General features: G+C 39.5%; 2 protein-coding genes across 2 annotated transcripts in view; one reads left to right on the top strand and one right to left on the bottom strand.

Annotated features, from left to right (window-relative positions):
- The window catches only part of LOC117214160 (nuclear migration protein nudC), a 103,087-nt gene that overhangs the window by 1,283 nt on the left and 81,809 nt on the right, over positions 1-19,995 (top strand). The gene's annotated exons all lie outside the window — the stretch shown is intronic.
- On the bottom strand, positions 198-18,875 carry LOC117214161. Its single transcript, XM_033460006.1, has 4 exons — positions 18,114-18,875; positions 2,244-2,426; positions 1,349-1,613; positions 198-1,207 (listed from the first exon to the last, which is right to left on the bottom strand). Exons 1-4 carry the CDS (start codon positions 18,177-18,179, stop codon positions 1,182-1,184), a joined length of 540 nt encoding a protein of 179 aa, XP_033315897.1. The 5' UTR covers positions 18,180-18,875; the 3' UTR covers positions 198-1,181.

Here is a 19,995-nt window from a genome sequence, read left to right as displayed (position 1 = left end):
ATCTAACGATACGATAATAACTAAACAATAATGCGTTATGCAGTCTTAGAAAGTACTTTTTTTTTCGTCTATCAGTGTTCGACATTTCTTTCTACATATATTTGTTTTTTAAGTAAAAGAGAAGAAGCAAATAGAGTATCGCAATATATAATAATATTAGGAGGATAGAAGGGACAGGGGTGAAATAAAACACATCCTGATTTTCTTCATGGTTCGACAGTTTCTTGTTGAATCGACGATTAATTAATACGCAAGTAATATCACAGTTTCGGGTCAGCGATCGACACGATCGCTGCTCATTGCTTTTCCGTACATTCCCTGGAACACGACACCCTGGCATGCGGAATCCAGGTTTGATTCAAGCGTTCTTTCTGTTAGTAACAATTAAATAACGACCCCTAAAAATTAACACATATCCGCTTATCTTACTCCCATCTCGTCGATTGTTCCGAACCGTCAACGTTAATCGAAGAAATACTTGTGCGTATGACTTACTAAATGTTTCGCTGGACGACGACTTGTCCAGCTTACAATTAATATTTTCCTTTTACAATCTTATCGTCCTTAAATCTAATTTAAATTAGATTTAAATCAGAAATTTACATTTCAGAAACATCTTAATTTAAATTTAATTTAAATTAATAATTTTCACAAATCGATTCAAAGAAATGATGATTCGTACATTTTATTTAATACGTTATCGTCTGATCTTAATTATAGAAAGGGAAGGATAGTAGAAGAAATATTGATCGAATTTCGAAGGACGCGGATCGGCCTCCTCGCCAGATAATCGAGTGGCTCAATTTAGGAGTTAGGATCGCATTCGTGCTATTTATACGGCCTTACCTAAAGCTAGCTCATTACATGAATGTAATTACTGAGTTTTCACGTACCGCACGTCAAATACGGTGCAATACAGCCTTTGAAACTTTGTCTCTGACCGAGAACGTCTAATCGAGTTGTCCTAACACTCTAAGTGATAATATACATATACATTATAAATACGAATAATTCCATCGATTGTAATCGACAATCTTAATATCAAATGATTCGCAGAGATCGATTCATCCCTGATTCCATTCTTCAATGTTGACTCGCAGTTTGCACTCTTTTGTCTCGTCGTTAGCATAGTCTTCTACAGGATGATCCCACGATCGCTGCATTCGCCAATTTTTATAGGCCTAGTGGTACTTGTCGCGAATTCTCACTGTAATCAGAAGCAAAAAGCACCGGAGACTGGTGGAGACTAGACTTTAAAACATTCGGTATGGGTAGCATTGTTAAAAGATTGAAGAGCCTCTGAAGTGGAGCTTTTGAATCAATTAACATCACTACGAGTAGTACTCACTTTCCATGTAGAGAATCCCGAGAAGCAGGCCGACCATGAATAGAAAGCTCATCGTGCAGACGAGCACGGTGAGCTGATTTCTCGCGCAGCAGGACTTCCTGTAAACGGTTGTCGGTCTGCCTAGGCCGTTCACTACGGTGAAGTGAGTGCTGCTCGCAACCGATGCGGTGTCCATCTGTTTCGGCGCCGTCACCGTAGGCGGATGAATCGCCGCGAGATTGGCTAGGTTAGCGGCTGTCAGAAGTAACGTACCCGATGCGGCACTCTGTAATACAAGAATGTTATTTAATCGCTCGGTTATTGAACTTTCTACTTGAAATTGAATAATTGGTTAATTTCAGTCTCCTGAATGATTAGTCTTACACTTAATGATTCATTAGATTTATTGATTATATTAATTTAATTTTGTGGGGTTGTTATGGCTTCTTAAACCTCGAGACTTCTGATACCTAATCTTTTCATTTATTTGTTTAGCTTCAATGGTTACATTTATTGATTATACTAATTGTACTTCTTTCTAACATTTATTAGGATTTCTGAATTCTTTTACAACTTTAGAAATCTAAATCTGTTTACATGAGGATAATTTAACCGTCAAAATATCAAGGTAGGGTGCTCAATATTCCTTCAAAGGATCTCATGTTTTTCCTCATAATTGTATCAGTTTATATTATCTTATTTTCTCATAACTGTTTTTCCAGTGACTCTGACTAAGAATTATGAATATTATTTGCTATAAATCTTCACTCATCAAATAAGTCTAATTGTAGTCATAGGTGTGTTACATTTACTTTATAATTTTTAAGGTACCAAGAATTAATTTCAACTAGCTTTTCATTTACGTTCTTCAACTTCTTCTAAACTCCAAATACATGATCTATCGATGCATGCTTACGTGTGTACTGGCAGTGGATCCTTGCGACGAGGTGGATCCTCTGGATGGCGAGTTTGGGTGCAGATGATGAGCCCAGCTACCATTTTCGCTATCCCTCTCGCTTCGTCCCACCAAGGACGGCCTTGGGATGTGCCAGGAAAGCGGGCTGCCCGCTACTGCTGTCGTAGCCGCCGTCGCCTCGATCTGAAAGCAACGTAAATCGACGTGAAGCTTTGATTGCATAAGCGATAATGTCGCGGCGATTACGCTTCTGCCTCGCCCGCATGTCCTCCACCTGCAACCGCGTGTTGTTTATCTCACGCCAACAGAACATTACTCTATATGTATCCACCACGTTATCTGAGTTTCATCTGTTCGACGAACAGGCTCGTGGTCCGATTCGATTGACCAATCAGCAGATTAAATAGCTGTTTAAACCTGCTGTATTATATCCTGAGCGAACGTTCTTTGCAAATGTGTCTAGTCTTTTTTACTAATACGATTCTATTTTACAGTCGTGTAAATTGTACGTCGATGATATACTAATTAACCGACGAAACAATTGGGAACTTTGGACACATAGACTTTCTCGTTAACCAAGTATTGTATTCATTCGCTTGTTTCCTTGTGTTCGCGTCATAAGCAAGTTTTATATACCAAAGAACGTTGTTTTCGAAAGGCTGTCGCAATGGCTTATTGTTCTAGCTCGGTCCCATCTGCGGGTATCCGTATCGCGCGTTTCACCGCATCGAAATACCAGCGGGGATGATGTACCGCGACCTAACTAAATCGTACACTCTTCGCTTCGATCGAGTTCACTTCAAACGAGAGAAGAGAATAGAAGAGGAGTGGTTATCGAGGAATGGTTCTTAGAACGAGTAATCTTTCTGTAATATTTTCCTCACAACAGACATATACCTTCTAGAAATGTTTTATTCTATACTGAATCTTCATCTTTATTCTGTTCTTTAGACTTTTATTTATCCTTGCGGCTTTCAAACTCTAATTTACCCCTATGCTCTTCAAACCCTCATTCACGTCATCTTATGTGTTCTTTTCTATAATCACCTGACTAACAAGAAGGATTTACACACCATCGTATTTGTTGTGTGCCAAATATGATTTAGTCGGTCAATAACTTAGTAGCATTATGAGTTTCTTCAGAAGGGCACCAAGAGACTTCAGCTCCTCGCATATCCCAGTTCGAGTTTTGGTCATTTTAACAAACTATTACTGAGTATACCAAATAATATTAAACGCCATCATCTATAATACTCTCATTTCGAACAAAAATGATGCACTTTGCAATGGAGCAACGTTCAGAGCCGAACGAGTCCTCGATTGCGCTACCACTCGGAGCTCGAAGGAAGATTTTCGGGGGACCAAGCTCCCGATATTCCGGTTTGATCGTTGCACAACGCTCGTACTCTCGAATTCCTCTGTGCAGCTCGTTGCTTCGAATGTAATTCTCTGGTCGCATCTTGGTCGTCTTCGTCGTTGTCTCGTCGTGTCGTCGTGTGTTTCCTCGACTCTTGAAGCATGCCTGGAGGTGTACGGCCGCGAAACGTTTTCAGGGCCAAGCCGGGGATAGCAGCGCGAGCATTTCCGCGACTTTGACACTGGCTTGGCCCGTTGGCTCGGCTCGTGCGTACGCACGTCGATTACGCCAGTTAATTGGCCATTTTCGCACGTAAATCAGCCGCGTTTCGCACCGAACCTGTGGCCTACCTTCGCCGCACACTGGCCACCGCCCAAGGTCCGAACTCGGCTTGCTTCTTTTTTCGAGTCGCTTTTTCACTCGGATACGGTTCGAAGTATCGAGTCTCTAATGGAACGCGAGCCGACCCACGATTTATGCGTCCTGTCGGGCGTGGCCGATTCAGAAAATAACGTGGAAGCAGCCTTGCACCGCATTTTTGCCGCCGGTGCCTCGCGGATCTTCCGGGACTCGCCGGAGCACCGACCACCTGGTATTTTTAGTCTTGGAGTCTCTTGTTCATTCCATTGTTAGGTCTTTAAGAGATTGATTCAGTCGGAGATGCATATGTTACATGATTTACGAGGATTAGTTTTGTCTTAAATGATTTGAGGGACATTTTGTGTTAGGTCAGAATTACAGTTCTATTATTTGACAAAGATAATAGTTTCTTTAGCCGATGATATAATTGAAGAATTATACTACTAAGTTGCTCTATAAGTAATCCTTTGAGGATCCTGTTTAAAACAATGAGATTTTTATAAAGGTAGAATAGGAAACTTGATAAAAGATCCCTGATACGATATTATTCGTGAATTATCAACACAGAATAAAGCTATTAGGATTAGAAGAAGATTTCCTAATCTCTTAAATTTACTGCAATAATCGAGTCAAGCAACTTTGAATCCTCCATTTTAACTCTGAATAATCTACTGATATCTCTTTAGCAACATTGACATTTTGCAAATTGTTCTCGCTGATATAAAAGGAAGATGACCACTGTATCGTTAACGTTGTCAATGAACATTTCGAAATATAACTTTCTGCTTTCGAAAAATTTCACTGCAAAGGACTACTGAGATCACTGATCGATTGTATCAAGAAATTGTCAGAGTGCAAGATACCAAAACATGGACCTAACTATTAATACGACATATCGTATAAATCGCTATAGAAGATACTTGAAAGACATTCGTTGGCGAAATTACATAGGCTGGAATGAAAAGATACGAGTGAAATTGCGCAAAGCTCCTAGACAATGGAGGAGAATGGCGCCGTATTTGTCGGAATCGAAGTTTCATAACTGAATCTCGATACCCGACGGCGCGTTCTCGGTGACAGGTATTCGTTGCCGAGCTGGTATATCTCGAAATTTTTCGAGACGATGCGAGAGGCAAAAGAGTCGGATACTCGAGCCGGAGCAAGAAGAAAAACCCGTGCACCCGAGCGGGAACCGAGACCAAGACAGAGAGAATGGCCTGGGCGACGCTCAAAGAGAGGCGTCGTTAAGAATTTTTGTGGAATTCAATACACTGGTCAGCCTCGAAGCGCTGCACCTGTGCTGGGACCGGGTAACGCGACACTCTGAAACTCGCCACTCTTTTTTCGTTCTCCCATCGTTGTTTCTGTATCATCTCGAGGGGTTGAACGATTTTGATTAATCGTCCTCTTCATGTATCAAGAACGATTAACATTGACAGAGAGTATCGTTGTAGTGAAAAGTAACGACCGGTCAGGGGAGGATCTTTAAGATAAGTTGTGAATATCTTCGAATAAATAAATATTCGAAATGGGGATGATTTCTTGATCGCAACATGTTAAAATATTTTGATATATCAATATATTAAAGTATATTTTTATCGTATTATATACGTTCGGTGATTTGAGTTTTAACGTCTTCTGAGGAATGTGAGTTCGAGTTTTAACGTCTTCCGAGGAATGTGAGTTTGAGTTCTGGGTATTCCCCACTCTTCTTTATCTGATGTCACATTTTTTGATTAATGTGTTTCGTAAAGTTGTCTTGGTATTTCAGTGGAAGGAGAAGAGGCGTAACCTATTTTCTTAAGCACACAAAAGTGACAATAATTATAATTTGATGGCAAAGTAATATAATTGCTGATCATGCGTGGTTCTCTACTAAACCTGTTGGCTGTCTAGGTTTCTCGTAGCTCGGACCGTTGTTAATATATTCCGAAGTCATTATCTTTATAAACTAATTATAACTGTTTAACATTACTAGAATGGCTAAACGGTCGGCAAATATTTTCAAAGAAACGTTAAAACGAATTATCTCGTTTCAAGGGCAGAATATATTCGGTCATCGATCTTTGTTCCCTCTCATCTCGTGTTCCCCTCTTTTGAAGAATTCATTTGCCTAATCTTTAAGTAACCTTAAGACATTCTTCGATTTTGAGAAGACTTTGATAGAACATTAAGGAGTCAGTGCTTTTTATTGCTTCCTCGGAAACGTTTTGTTTCTCCCGGCTCTTGTCGGCTACACAAAAAATACGTCCGCCAAGAAGCCAGTGACTCGGTTGGAATTTAACACTGGTCTTGGAATATCGCTTGAATATTCGTTAACCGGTTGTACGAACGCGAGCTGTGCAGGTCGAGGATCATCATCCAGGAGCGCCACGTCAGTCGATACCTCGAGGTACGTTTTCTCGTTACCGATACCGCGAACGGGTAGAGAAGTTGGCGTCTAACGAGCGTCGCACGCGGATGCGTGAACGATCATAAAAAGATATATGTTACAAGGTAGCGATAACAGATTCCGTGGTTTGACCTTGTTCATCCCGTGGCAGATCGCTTTCGCGAGCGAGCAGATCGCATCGGTGAAACTCGAGGAAGAGGAACGAATCGGTTTAGGAATGGCTGTTCTTGAAGTTTCAAGCCATCTGGCTTTAGACATTGTTTCTTTTTCATTTGGTCATTTTCAATTGGTCATTCGGTGATGATACTGGAATTCGCACGATGAATTTATACGATTTAATTAAGATAGAGATAATTATGACGAAAATGGTAGAATAGTAGAAATAATATGAGGGATTAGATGGAAAATAAAAGTTATAACTTTCTTCATTTTTTTGTAACGATGGAATATTTGGTAATAATAGGTGTCGGTATTCGTGTGATAAATTTATATAATGTAATTAAGACAGGAATAATTAGATAGATAATAAAAAAATACAGAGAATGTAGAATGGAAGGCTAGATAGGAAATTTTTTTTACAGAGATTAAATCACTAGTAATAATAATGGAATTTACATGTCAAATTTATATAACGTAATTAAAACAGGGACAATTAAGAAGGAAATAAAGAATTTTACAAGCCAGGTTTCTATAACGCCACGTATTTTATGATATCCTGAGATCTAGTTCGATTATTTCTACCTTTTTCCCGTTATGGAAAGACACAAACATTTTTTGGAGCAAATTTTTATAAACTCAAAGTCGACAACCCGGTTTATTAAAAGTAGTTCCGTAATCACCCGGGATTCCCAACGTTGGATATTTACGTTTCAGAGCGAAAGAAAGCGTTGTTGTTTGACAATTTATAAGAACATACCGCTAATTCCACGAAAAGGCACGATATTTACAAGGAATTTCAATAAAATACGCACTCATGAATATGTTGAGTCATTTCGGCTTTGCTGAGCATAGAATGAGCTTGTTTCTTCTATTCGACACCTACGATCGGGCGAACCGGATTTCGCATTGCACCTCCGCTCGTTCACCCTCGATGAATTCAAACTTGAATATTTTGTATAATATATCTGGTAATAAAATTAAACTGTTCTTCATTTTTTTTTTCGCTATTCATCGAAATCTTATTCTGACATTTAGTATTTTCCAGTTTGATATTTCTTGAGAGAATTATTATTATTTATAATGATAGAGGTATCTCAACAAATTGTCTATACAGTTGATAAACAAACGAATAGAAAGTTTGTTATTAACGAAAGAATATAATATTTGACTCGACAACTTTCGATAATTATCGGTCATTTCTTCAATATACCTTTAAATTTTCGTAAATGCTGTTATTAACCAAATCACAGCGACCTGTTTAAAGCAGTTTCTATTGCTCTTTAATACGTATGTATTTACGAGCACGTTACGTGTCACCAGGTGAGCTAAGTGTTACGTTACGATTATGCTGTTAGAACGTTACGTGACATTTAAACATCTCCATGTTTCGTAGTGAGGAAATTACAAAGACGTGGATCTGTTACCCTTTGCATATTAGTTTACCTTTACGCTCCTCGCAATTTAGAAGTTGGTATTAGCACAAATGGAATATCTAAACACACAATGTGAAAATATTTCTTGGAAGTACGATCGTTTTGAGATCATTATGAGATTACTAGTTGAAATGGCCTAAGACACATCTGCACTGCAATTCAATCATCTCGTAACCAATTAATCATTTCAACATTCTTTCTTAAGGTGAACGAAATTAAAATAGGGCTCCTTATGTCGTTAAAGAACTAAAAAAGGGAAACTCAGAACTCGTATTCCTATCGGAAAAACAGCCCAGCCGACAACCTATTATTTGCCACTATAAAGATCACCTAGGGAGGTAATAATTTTAATAATACACAAGTTTCGACATGGTCTCATTTCCATCCGCGACGGCGTCTTCGAGCGCGGCCCATTTTCACGCCGATCTCGCGCCGCGTTGCCTCACAGAAAACATAAATCTAAGGCCCGTTTGCCACGATCGTCTACATATTTTGCAACTCGCGAGCTGGGCTCATTACATCGACTATTGCACGATGCTTCACTTTGTTTACCACGAGATCCACGGCGGTTCTTCCAATAGAAAAGAGAAGTCACAACGGCGAAGTCGAATGAAAAAAAGGACAGAGGTCGCTGCCCTCACTGTATCACGATCTTTGATATTTGGTATGATAATCTGCTCATCGATATTGGAGATACGCATTGACTTTCGATATTTCCATCAAATCATTTGCAGTGGTCGAACATTCTCGTCCTTGAGACTCCGTGTGTCTGTTGGCTCTAAACTAGACAGAACGCGGGCATCTCGTGGATTATGAAAGAGCTCGAGCGAGCGTTACGAAGGGAGATTCTACCGTCTGTGAAATCGTTGCGCGCCTCCTGTCGTGCACAGCGAAGACGAAGATTCATGGCGAATAATATACGGGATTTAGAATAGATTCTAGGGACTTCGTTAACGAGACCGTATTGAATTCCGTGTATTATCGGTTTGATAGAAGAGTGATATATCCGGAGATATTTGCAAGAACTGGCTGTGGAAGCATTTAAATAGTCAGTCAATTATCCATCATGTTAATAGGCTCTAATAAATATTACAATTTATGTAATAATAAGCTCATTAAATTAATGAGATTAATAGAAACGTGGTGCAAATACTTCTTGCAGTTTAAAACTGATAGAATTCATTGAATTTATATAATTATTAAAAAAATGAAATTATAAATTGTAAAAGGAAACGAATTTTTTGCTAAAATAGTTTGCTAACCATTGCTAAATAGTTGGGTAATTAACAACTTTCCATTTCAAACAGACTTCTTCAAAAAAATCTTCTCGCAATAATTGTATCACTTTCCTAGCGAACCAATGAATTCAAAGTGAAATGTTTGACGCGAAATGATCCGAGAATTAAAATGATCGACGAGTGGAGGAAGCTTCTACACCGATTTCTAGCGAGCCTGCTTAATAGCCTTGGCGGCTATCTAGATGGAATAGCGATCGCGATGTAATTATTTCGTCGCTTATATTCACTATATTCATTGGTGCAATGTTACGGGGATGGCTTTCAAACGATTTTAATGATCCCGGACGTAATTAGTTCCGAACATCGTACAGGTATCGCCGGTTTCAGGTCGTTTCCGTGATGACAAGGTCTCTGTTCTATGTCCCAAGTAGTTTTTACGATTTGTCCTCGTGTCTCGGAGAAGCGTGAAAAGTGTAACAAGAATCGTTTAGTGAGATCTAAAGCGTTCTTCTGACCTTCCTCCTTCCACGAGGTCGCTTCGATTGCCAATTAACAGATACCAAACCGATCGAAAATAGGTCGATCAATCGAAATCAGATACACCTGTCATTATTATAATTACACGCATGACTGAGCGCCTTTGATCTCGTTATGGGATATTTGTTGCAGTCGTTCCAGCAAATTCAGTGTTTAATAGAGTAAAGAGTCTAATAATTTAAAGATAACATAATATACCGATTAAATGTCAATGTCTCGTGACAGTGAAAAAAGTTCTTGTACAAAAATGTCGTTTAAGGCTCATTTTCCAGGTTACAAACAATTAAATCATCCTCCGATTTTATACCTTGTATAGATGCGTATGCCTATTTCGGAAGTCAAGATAGTTATTTATTTCTAGTCAGACTTTTATCGCAATTTTTTTTAGAGAAAAGAACGTTCCTCTTTACGCTCTATTCATTGCGTTGCACATTTGACATTTCTCGCTGAAAGGAATTGCAAACATTTTGGAAAGTTTCCAATATATGCTGGATTGTTTCTCAATCATCTTGAACTCTACATTGACATACATAAAATACTTGTATTTCTTTCAGGGTTAATTTTGTAACCTGTGGCTATAGAACATTTCTCCTTATATTTAATTATTTGCTGTTCTTTTTTTCTCTAATAACCTTTAAACATACTATAGTTCCTCCACCCTGTTGAAATTTCACAATAACAAGAAAGCATGTTTGTCTCGTGTACGAGCTCTTGACAAATACCGGTCGCTGAATAGGTAACCGGTGAGAAGGAAAGTCGTTATGCGGAGAGAATCTTCGAGAGTCTGTAAAATAAAGAAGCGTTCGGAGGAGAGGAAGAAAGCCGTTTCCTGATGGCGAATGTCTGTTTCACGTATACGAATCGTTTCGAGCGTAGTGTGCGTACGCGTTCTACGGTTTTCACCAGCAGAACGAACGCGCTTATCTTTGGATAAGCAGTAGTGGCTGTTGCATGAGCAGTCGAAGGACTGTTAAAAATCGAAACGCCACGTCGTTCCACTTCCGCGAGTTGCGACCCAGCTCCAGCTCTGGGACCTTGTTTGCGAATTTACCCGCCTATTTCGTAACGCGCCTGGCACCGTTTCGGAATATATCTGAGGACAAGAAATTAACAGAAGCTCGTATATCGATACCACTGATTTATTTTGTAAAAAGAACACGGTGGTATCGGGAATTGTCCGGTTATCTGAATTTAGTTTATACGTATACAGTAACTGACGAAACGCTTGTAGATTTTTTTTATAGATATATGTATTATGTTGTACGAAACACATTTAGAAATTTCATTAGCATCGTTACGAGACTGGGCTATCATGTTTATATCGAAGTAAATAAATACTTTAGATGACTGTTTACGCTGTATATACTAATTTTTTTTTACAGAATATACATATGTTTCCAGTAAATGTCTTGCAACTTCTATAAAATAGTTTCGAAGTTGTTGAAAATTTCACCAATCATGGCAGTCGTATCTCGTTATAATGCTAATGAAATTTCAAAATATTTTATATAACACATTCAATATACAAGAATTTTCTATATCTGTAAATGTAAATATCTAAATACTTTGGAGCCACTGTGTGACTGAAATTTATATGATTTTTCCTGTGATTTGGCATTGGGTTAAGAAGAATTCAGATATAACAAGAGAAGAAAGAAAGTTTCGAAGTGATACTTCTGTACTTGAATACTAGTAATTTTTGTATTAGATGGTTTTTACTACGTCGTAAACATGATTCATATATCCATTGCTCTCGTCAATTATAATTCTGTCTTGTAAAATTATGATGTCATTTAGTGTCGTTTACCATCTAAGCTTTCTTCGCTGTGTATAGATTCAATCTGCAGTTTACTCAATCAGATACGAAATAAAATGTCGTTCCAATAAATGAGGTTCTATTGTTCGTCGATTGTTGGTCAAGGTTCCCAGCGAACGCTTTAAATGCTTCTTGATTATCCTACGAGTACCTTTGTCTTATGATTTTTGTACTTATTGTCTTCGAATATTTTAATGTTTGAATATGCATGATTAAAGATGAATATGTTTGGAACAGTAATCAATTTAAGAAACTATTTGGGACCCATATAATTACAGTATAATTTACTGTAATTTTCAAACTTTCTTCGTTGAAGAATGGCTGACTATCCGTTTAGCTTGAAAAATTCTCAGATTTTAGTTGAATCGTCGATTTGCTGGTGAGTGAATGGAACACTTAACCTCTGTTTCATCGTCAGCGTATAATTAAATCCAAGCTTTCCAGGTGAACCATGGCACCGTTTGTCTTCGTCGCGATGCGTCAACGTTATGTCACTGGGTGTACGCGCGCAAATTTAATTAGTCCGAGTAATTTGCACGCTTGGCTACTCTTCCCTTGTTTTTCTTTAGCAGAATTCGCCAGTCGTTTGTCTTCATTATCCTTCGCTCGAGTACCGTCCACATAATCTGTCACATATAATGGGAGAGTCAGCGAGTGTAACAATCGTTGTTATCTTCTTCACTCCAATTTTTCAATCTTCCTGCTTCGTGAATGAAATACTTAATCGCGAATTAAACGCTCGATCTCTCATCATCGTCGGTTTCTCAAGAGAAATAAGATATTTCTAAACAACAAACACATCGTAACGGGAACTTTCCATTTCGTTTATCCAGTAATAAACTATACACGAAATCCTGCTCGTGCGTTTTTAATTCCAAACTTTCGACAGCTTTCTACTTCTCTGCGAAAAGGAATATTATCGATCGAAGCGAGATTCATCGCTATCGCGATCGATAACTTCATGATGCTTTATCATCGATCTCGTTCATTTATCGCGAGCACTGCCCGCGGCGTCGACCTCAAACCGAGTCGCAAACCAATCGAACACCCTGGTCCGATCCAACTCTCTGAAATTCTTTTCTACCTGAAAGAAAAAGCTTGTGTATAAATTCATAAATCAACGCGACGCGCGAGGCTATAAATAAACCAGTCAAGAATCCATTGATTTCATAACAGCGAGGCAATTCTGCTTGCAAATTATTTACGCGTCTCCCAGCCGTTTCTCGTGATCTGCCTCGATCCCGAGTACGTTTACTCCGTGATAATAGCTATGGCCGATGATGATGCTCGGCGCCGCCACGTCCTCCGTCATCGTCGCGAAATGTCACGAGCACGCTTCGCCGAATCCGGAGGAACTTGTTGCTGGTCGATTCTAAACCTTCTCTAGGTCATTTGGAAACGATCGATTCTGGTCCATTTGCATTTACAACGTAAATAAGAAGTACGTTCCGAAATTGTGACATCGAGGCAAACACGTGTCGTGAGACCTAATACTTGCAAACGACGTTTGTCAACCTTATCCCTCCTATAAATATATCTTCCTCCTTCGAGTCTGTTTCTTCTTGCTTTCTTCGGTCTCGAGAATCGACGCGTCTAATACACGTCGCGGCGGTGACCGTTGAAGTAGAAGCGGCGTGTCATGATCAGACACGGAGTGATCATTGCTTGGACGCGAGTGACGTGTGTGAATATATGGCAATACTGGTTCTTACGGTTCTTCTATAATGATCATTCTTTGAAAGTAAAATTATAGTGGTCTATAAATGGTGCCGTGTAGGTTAGGTTAATGTACAGTACTGGGCAAATACTAAGATCATGTACGAAGTTGAAATGTTTTGTTTTTACGAATGGATGTGAAGATACCTTGAATCTTAAATTTATTCTTTGTTAAGTATTGAATTCAGGAATTATTGATGATTGATATTTGTTATGAAAGTATTAATAATTATCATATATATTTATTTCTCATGGCTCATCTGAAGTCGTTTTGGAAAGTTACAAACATGATACCATAAAGGGGATATTGCTTCTACATAATGATTAATATTTCCTAAAAATATGATCAATTAGTATTGCAAAATTACTGTCGTAGATGATCTAAGACTTTTGCATATACGGTCCTGTAAATTTAGGCAAGCAGATAGGTGGCTTTGTAAATTGGAAACAGCAGGACCCGTTAGAAAACTGTCACGTCGTGGTGTCTTGAAACGAATGAAAGTTCGACACGCGTCGCTTCTATCACGCAATCTAATGAAATATGCTTCCTTAATGAAGCAGCACAAGACGAATTATATAATTACGCCGTTGTCGCTGTCATCGTTATCCAATAATTGTTTTCGGATTATAGATGGAGATCGCAAATCAATTTTTATCTCTTATTTACACAAAAATATATTTAATACTTTCATTGTTCGTCACCATAATTTAAACCTGTATTTGACATTCTGTAAAGCTGTCATGCATTCTTTTATTTAATAATTAATGAGAAAAACACCTGTTTTTATTGACGATCTTGTTCTCAAAGTAACTCGCTGTCACAATAAAGCACCCGTGAGTGTTGCACGAATCAATGTCGCGATCTCGTGAATTCCTTCCCCGAGGCGACATTTGCATGCAACAAGAGAAAGCACTTCATATTGCAAAATCGATTTCTCTGCTTCGACCTTAGACGAAAACACTCCAGCTTTTCCCCTCGGTTGATCGATGACCTTGTATCAAACCTTGACTTGACAAATCCAACGAAGATTCGTCGCTACTCCGTTTAATAGTTTTGGATATTTTCGAATTTTATCTAATCCGCTAATAAACAATCGTGTCGTCAGTTGATGACTGGTGAGCGAATAAGCGAGCCTTCCAAATATCAAGATGGAAAGTGAAATCCTCGATTCCGCACCAGCGTAAGTTCCTCTTAAGGTCAACGACTGAGAATTGTTTTCACACACAGATCGATTAGTACTCTAATCTTCCAGGGACACGGATACTCAACCGTTCATAGCTCGATAGCTGTTCACTGTTGACGACACTAACACTTCTCGGTTGACAAATGCGAAGACGATTAATCGCGCATGGATGATAAAGGACGATTCTGATTAAAAATTCGTCGCCGTGGAAACGTGTCGACCAATATTTTAATTCCATATTTAACATGCGAAGGTTATCGATGTTAATAGGATTTGCTGAACGAAGTTGTCTGTATTCAAAGGTTAATATGTTTCTAACGTATATTTTGATTCTCAATTTTGTAATATTCACACATTTAAAAACATAATTTTGTTACATTCAGATCTTCAGTCAAAAATATCAATTTTCGTTTCATTCATATTTTCAACCGGTCGTGAATGCAAAATTTCGGATTAACATTCGGGAAATGTTTCTAAAAAGTATTTGATACGTTGTCGACCTTTACGAATTTTTCTCAAATGACTAATTTCGTTCACCAACTTTCCGTTTTTAATCGTCGCGCATGACTGATCACGCGAGTGGAACACGCGGCATTTTGCTCGAGTCGAATCGAGTTGCAACTCCGAAGTTCTGGTGTACGCGCGCGGTGCAATGATGAAATAAACGCGTACGTTCTAAATTGTAGGTTCGCGCTAAAGATCGCGGCCACAGTTCCGAGAGATATCGCGATGTTATGTAAATGATCGATAACGAAGGCTGAATCGACACGGATCGTATCTTGCTTCTTCGACTTGCAATCTGCGTTACGAGATGCATTCATGAAATCCATTCGAACGGCAGATCTCGAGCGGACGATCAATTATATCTCGTTGATTTAAACGCGGCGTTTCCCAAAATGGTTACTTTGTTTTTAACCTTTTGCAAACCGCTTTCTGTTTGAGTTTCACCGTCGAATCCGTACAAGGTGAACGCGGTACATAAATCAGGCTAACTTCCTCCTATAATTAAGTTCCTTCCTAATATTTGTGAATTAATGTGTATACATTAACTATATATATTGATGTATATCGATAAGGTCGATCAAAGTTCTAGATAATCGGCAATGTTACACAAGGATGTATTGCAAAAGATTCTGCTTGCCAATAAGTATTCAGCTGGTCAATATTTAACCTGCTAATTGAGAAAGTTGTCTTGTATTTAATCTCGAGATTAATAACTTGATTATTGTGGGATAGGCTGTTTGTAATGCTTCGTTCTTTTGTCTTATATATTATACGTTGGAGTTTCTTTTATTCGAACTTCATTTATTGGGACGAAGGTTGAATCAGTGTCTGATTAAACGAATTCTCGTCGACTGAATTTACTTGGCTGAACTTGAACTTCTATTTTATAAGAATGAAAGATCACGGATAGTGAATAGAATTAATGAATTCCTATTATATAATCAATTAGACAAATGAAATTCTGCTCTGAACGATAGCAAAGAATGAAAATCCTTCTTTATTCTTCAAGTTGTTTTATTTAAAACATATAAGTCTTCGTGATAAATCAGAATTAAATCTTTCACGATGCCTAACAAGTAATTTACACTTAGCATAGAATCAGTTTAATTCACAGTAGTAAATCCTAGATTTATCGTAGTTCGAGTAATAAACTTGGAATTCCAGCTAGGATTCTTACGCCTCGAGAAGCAATCGCGGTCCATGCTCGTAAACGTTAGGACGGTGAAGGAATTATGAAACGCGAATGTGAGAAACGGCCTACAGGTGGCTTGGTTACCGGCTTCTCGAGAATCAACCTGGAGCTACGGAATTATGGAAATCGTTTTTCAACGCGAGCCGTGTAGCACTACTTCTATCGCGTAACGCCTACACGTTCTACTGTATGTCAGTTCTATTCGTTTCTTTTCCTTTTAATATAATAACCAACCAAACGCTTGTTCGGTAGATCGTATTTAAAGTTAAGTCACTGCTGCGGGCATGAAAGTTCAATTCGTTGAATTTCGATTCCACTGACAATTGCTAGTTGCTGGTTTTCTCATTTAGGCGACTAACAACCACTTTTAATATCGAGTCATATGGTAAACTATGATCTACTCACTTAGGATCATATTCGAGGATCTTTATTTTAATTTTAAATTTTATTTCAATTCCTGAGACTGAAGTTTAAATATCCGCTGTAAATCATGAATTTTAAATTACATACACATCTTTTTAAATTTTTAATATTCTACCACTTTATTCATACAACATCCAAGTTAAATCGTATTTCCATTCTTCTAATCTCGAAAGAAACGTAACAACGAGATAGTGAATATTTATACAAATTCAAATTTTTATGCATACATCAAAATGCATCTGATTTTTCCTCTAGATATTATAATGAATGCTTTATTTTTTTCACATTGAAATTCCTAATGAATTCATGAAGGTCTCCAGTCTAATAATATTTGTCCTAAGACTTTTGTATGTAACGTATCGGAATGTAAAGTATCTCGTTGTTTTTCGTATTAACCATACTGCTTCAAGAAAGTGTAGCTACAAAACAAATAATAAGTGGACGGGTTGAACCTTAATCGGAATACGCGTTCTCGATGTTCGATTTTTCGTGGAAAGTTGCAAACGAATTTCTCAGGAGTGACGCGTCGCAGCAGGCAGGTTTTATTGCACAATACGCGTGTACCGTAATTTGTTCGCGATTCGTCGCCGTGGTAATCGCGGCGTGGCTTTCGTGCGCGTTATTTTCTACGAATATCTGGGAACGATATTGTCCTTCGTTTCCCAACTAACATCTAGTGCGTCGACGTTGTCGCGGTGTACTCGGTTTTGCGTTATATAAACCCGTACCGGGATGGGTGTCAGGCTTATTAAGTATTCGCGGTGAACGGTGTTACGCGGCGTATACATACGCACGCACGTTGCCCGTGAACCTAAACTGTTCGACGCCTTTTACCAAGATACCTCGATTAATCAGAACAGTTTACCTGTTTACCAGTGTCATTTTATATGTCGTTCGTTTGATAATCGTCCGTTGAACTTTCTGCATTATTAACTGTTTCTCATTAACAGGATAGGCAAAGAGAATAGAATAGATAAAGAGAAACATAGTGTTGTTAATTATCGCCGATGCATTAAATCCGGGGAATCTAGTTCCTGTTAGATAACGTTGTGAAATTTTTTTCGCGGACTTCCTCAAAATCTACGCCTGCTTTACGTAACCAGCCCAAACCTGCTAATCACTAGAAACCAAAGATCGAGAGATTTATGATTCCCGATGAATTTAGCTGATTTAACTTCCTCTGCTCCTCTTGTAGTCTCTCCTATTTCTCTTGAACCAGAAGACTAACTTGTCCATCCACTGGATGGTCTTCTATTTCTTTTTCTATCATCTGTTTCCCACCAAAGGAACTTCAGGACGTGCTTTGTATTTACATCGTGAAAGTTCGATAGGAATTGTTCGGTAATTGTGATTAAATCTCGTCGGGCCACAGAGAGGAATTGAGATTTCTGAATTGCGGAAGGGACGACGAGTAGAGAAAGCAGAGATAGTTACAGAGAAGGACCACGAGAGTTCCGTGATACAGCCGCGAACTATCATTTGTCTTCTAAAACACCATTTGCTAGAAGAAACGTCTCGACCATGTATATTCTTTAACGTGTAATTCATGATGGACTTACATCAGGAACAGAATCCTCGCGTCCGTCGTTGGAGGCTTCTTCCACGTTGATTTGGATTCCAGACATGTTCCAGGGTGCCTTTCTTTTTTGCGCCTCCTTTTTTCGTTTGAAATCACTCCTATATACTCTATACACTCTCTTCGAGAATTTCGAAGGTCGATCTCCTAGGTCTCAAAGAAAAATCCGCACCTAAGAGCCGCACTCTCCGGTTACCACCACTCCCGTGAACGGCTGGTGATATCCCTAGCTGCACGTATATTCCACAAGAAACCGCGATCACCCTCGAAAGAAAGAATTCTCCCCCTCAACGCTGTGCTTCGTGGCTAAACGACCAATCCCCGAGGACCAGCCTGGCCAAGTCCCAGGGAGCCGAGTCCTCTCGACGTACTCCGTCGAGCGCGGAGTTCGTTGTCCTTTCTCTCTCCCTTTTTGGAATCCGAGAGCAGGACGAACTTTTGTTTCTCCTCTCGTCTCTCTCCCTTCAGGACGTTAGCTACTTCTCTTTTCTTCCCTTTTCTCTCGGCTGCTCCTCTCTCAGAGGCTGAGTCGAATTATGCGCACGAATTCACAGACGAAAGGCTGGGTGATCGCCGTGGTGAACCATGAAGGATCTTCACGGGTCGAACGTGATTCCCGGTATGTGTTTTCCAAGCGTTTCGCTATGTCGCGGGAGTACCGCACGCCGTGTCGTTATCGTCTCTCTCGCACGCGTGCGACTAGAGCCGCCGCCACATCTGGCCTTTGGACTGGCTGCCAGCAGTCGGCCAGATCGGTTTTATACCTTCGTATCTCCCACCCTGGAGAGACGAGCGAGCGCGCTCACGGCACGTCGATCCTGCACGCGGCCAACTCTCCGCGGCACACCACGGCCGAGAGGATCGATCTTTTTTTCTCTTCCTCCCTGGACTGTGCGTGTGTGTACGCGTTTACCAGGAATACACAGGGACACGTAGACACACGGAGGTGGCAGGTCTAGGCGCAAGGACGAAGTCAGGAATAAGGGACCAGCCGAGAATTCTGCTTCGTCCGCCCTATCCAGTCCCACGGATTAGTCCTGTGCGTTTCTCAGGATAAAAGCGTGTCGAAGATAGAATTCGTGGCTTATCTCGGTAATTTTTCTCAGTCTCGTTGCCTCGTTTGGTGTTACCGAGTTAAGGAAACGAACGTAGTATCGGCTCGTATTTTCTGTTTTATCACGTTCGTTTTATTTAAATGGCTTGTTCCGTACAAGCACCGCTGAATTATTTTCCACTGGTCGTCTCTATGGAGAAGGTGGTCTTTACAGACGATTCTTGGCAGATAAGAACCGTCAAGATACGCTTTCTGCGTCTGGTAAAATTCAATACGCGTTGTTTTTCGATGTTTTTTCACTTTATCCTGCTGTATTATCTTGAATTTTTATTTGACTGTTCCCCTGATTTTTCTATGTATATCTGTTAGCCGTTGAATTCTGGCGAAGTCGATGATACTAATCTGGTGGGTTTTACGTGGGCATCGGAATGACATCGCGGAGCGGATCCTCCTGCTCGCAAACCTGTTCCACGTTTTCGTGCAGGTATGCGTAGGTACGACGGTAGGAGAGTCTCGTTCCTTCTCTGTCCTTTTAATCTTGCTCGCAGATGTTTTATTGATGAACGAACCGAAGGGTGGCGGCCAGACGCGTCAGGCTTCCTCGGGAATCGTGCACTTTTCTCGTTTACCCCTAACCGCAGGAGACTTGAAACACGATATGTACGCTACCAGATGAGTTGCTTCCGTAAAATGTTAATACAGGAAACTTGTTTGCAATATTTTCTTACATTGTTATTTTAATATGTATATGCATATATATATATATTTATTTATCTATTTATTAATAATGTTAAATACTGATGAGAAATTC

Source organism: Bombus bifarius, unplaced genomic scaffold (assembly GCF_011952205.1).
Source record: "Bombus bifarius isolate JDL3187 unplaced genomic scaffold, Bbif_JDL3187 scf7180000009200, whole genome shotgun sequence".
NCBI classification, from domain to species: domain Eukaryota; kingdom Metazoa; phylum Arthropoda; class Insecta; order Hymenoptera; family Apidae; genus Bombus; species Bombus bifarius.
This window is presented reverse-complemented; position numbering and strand designations above follow the sequence as displayed.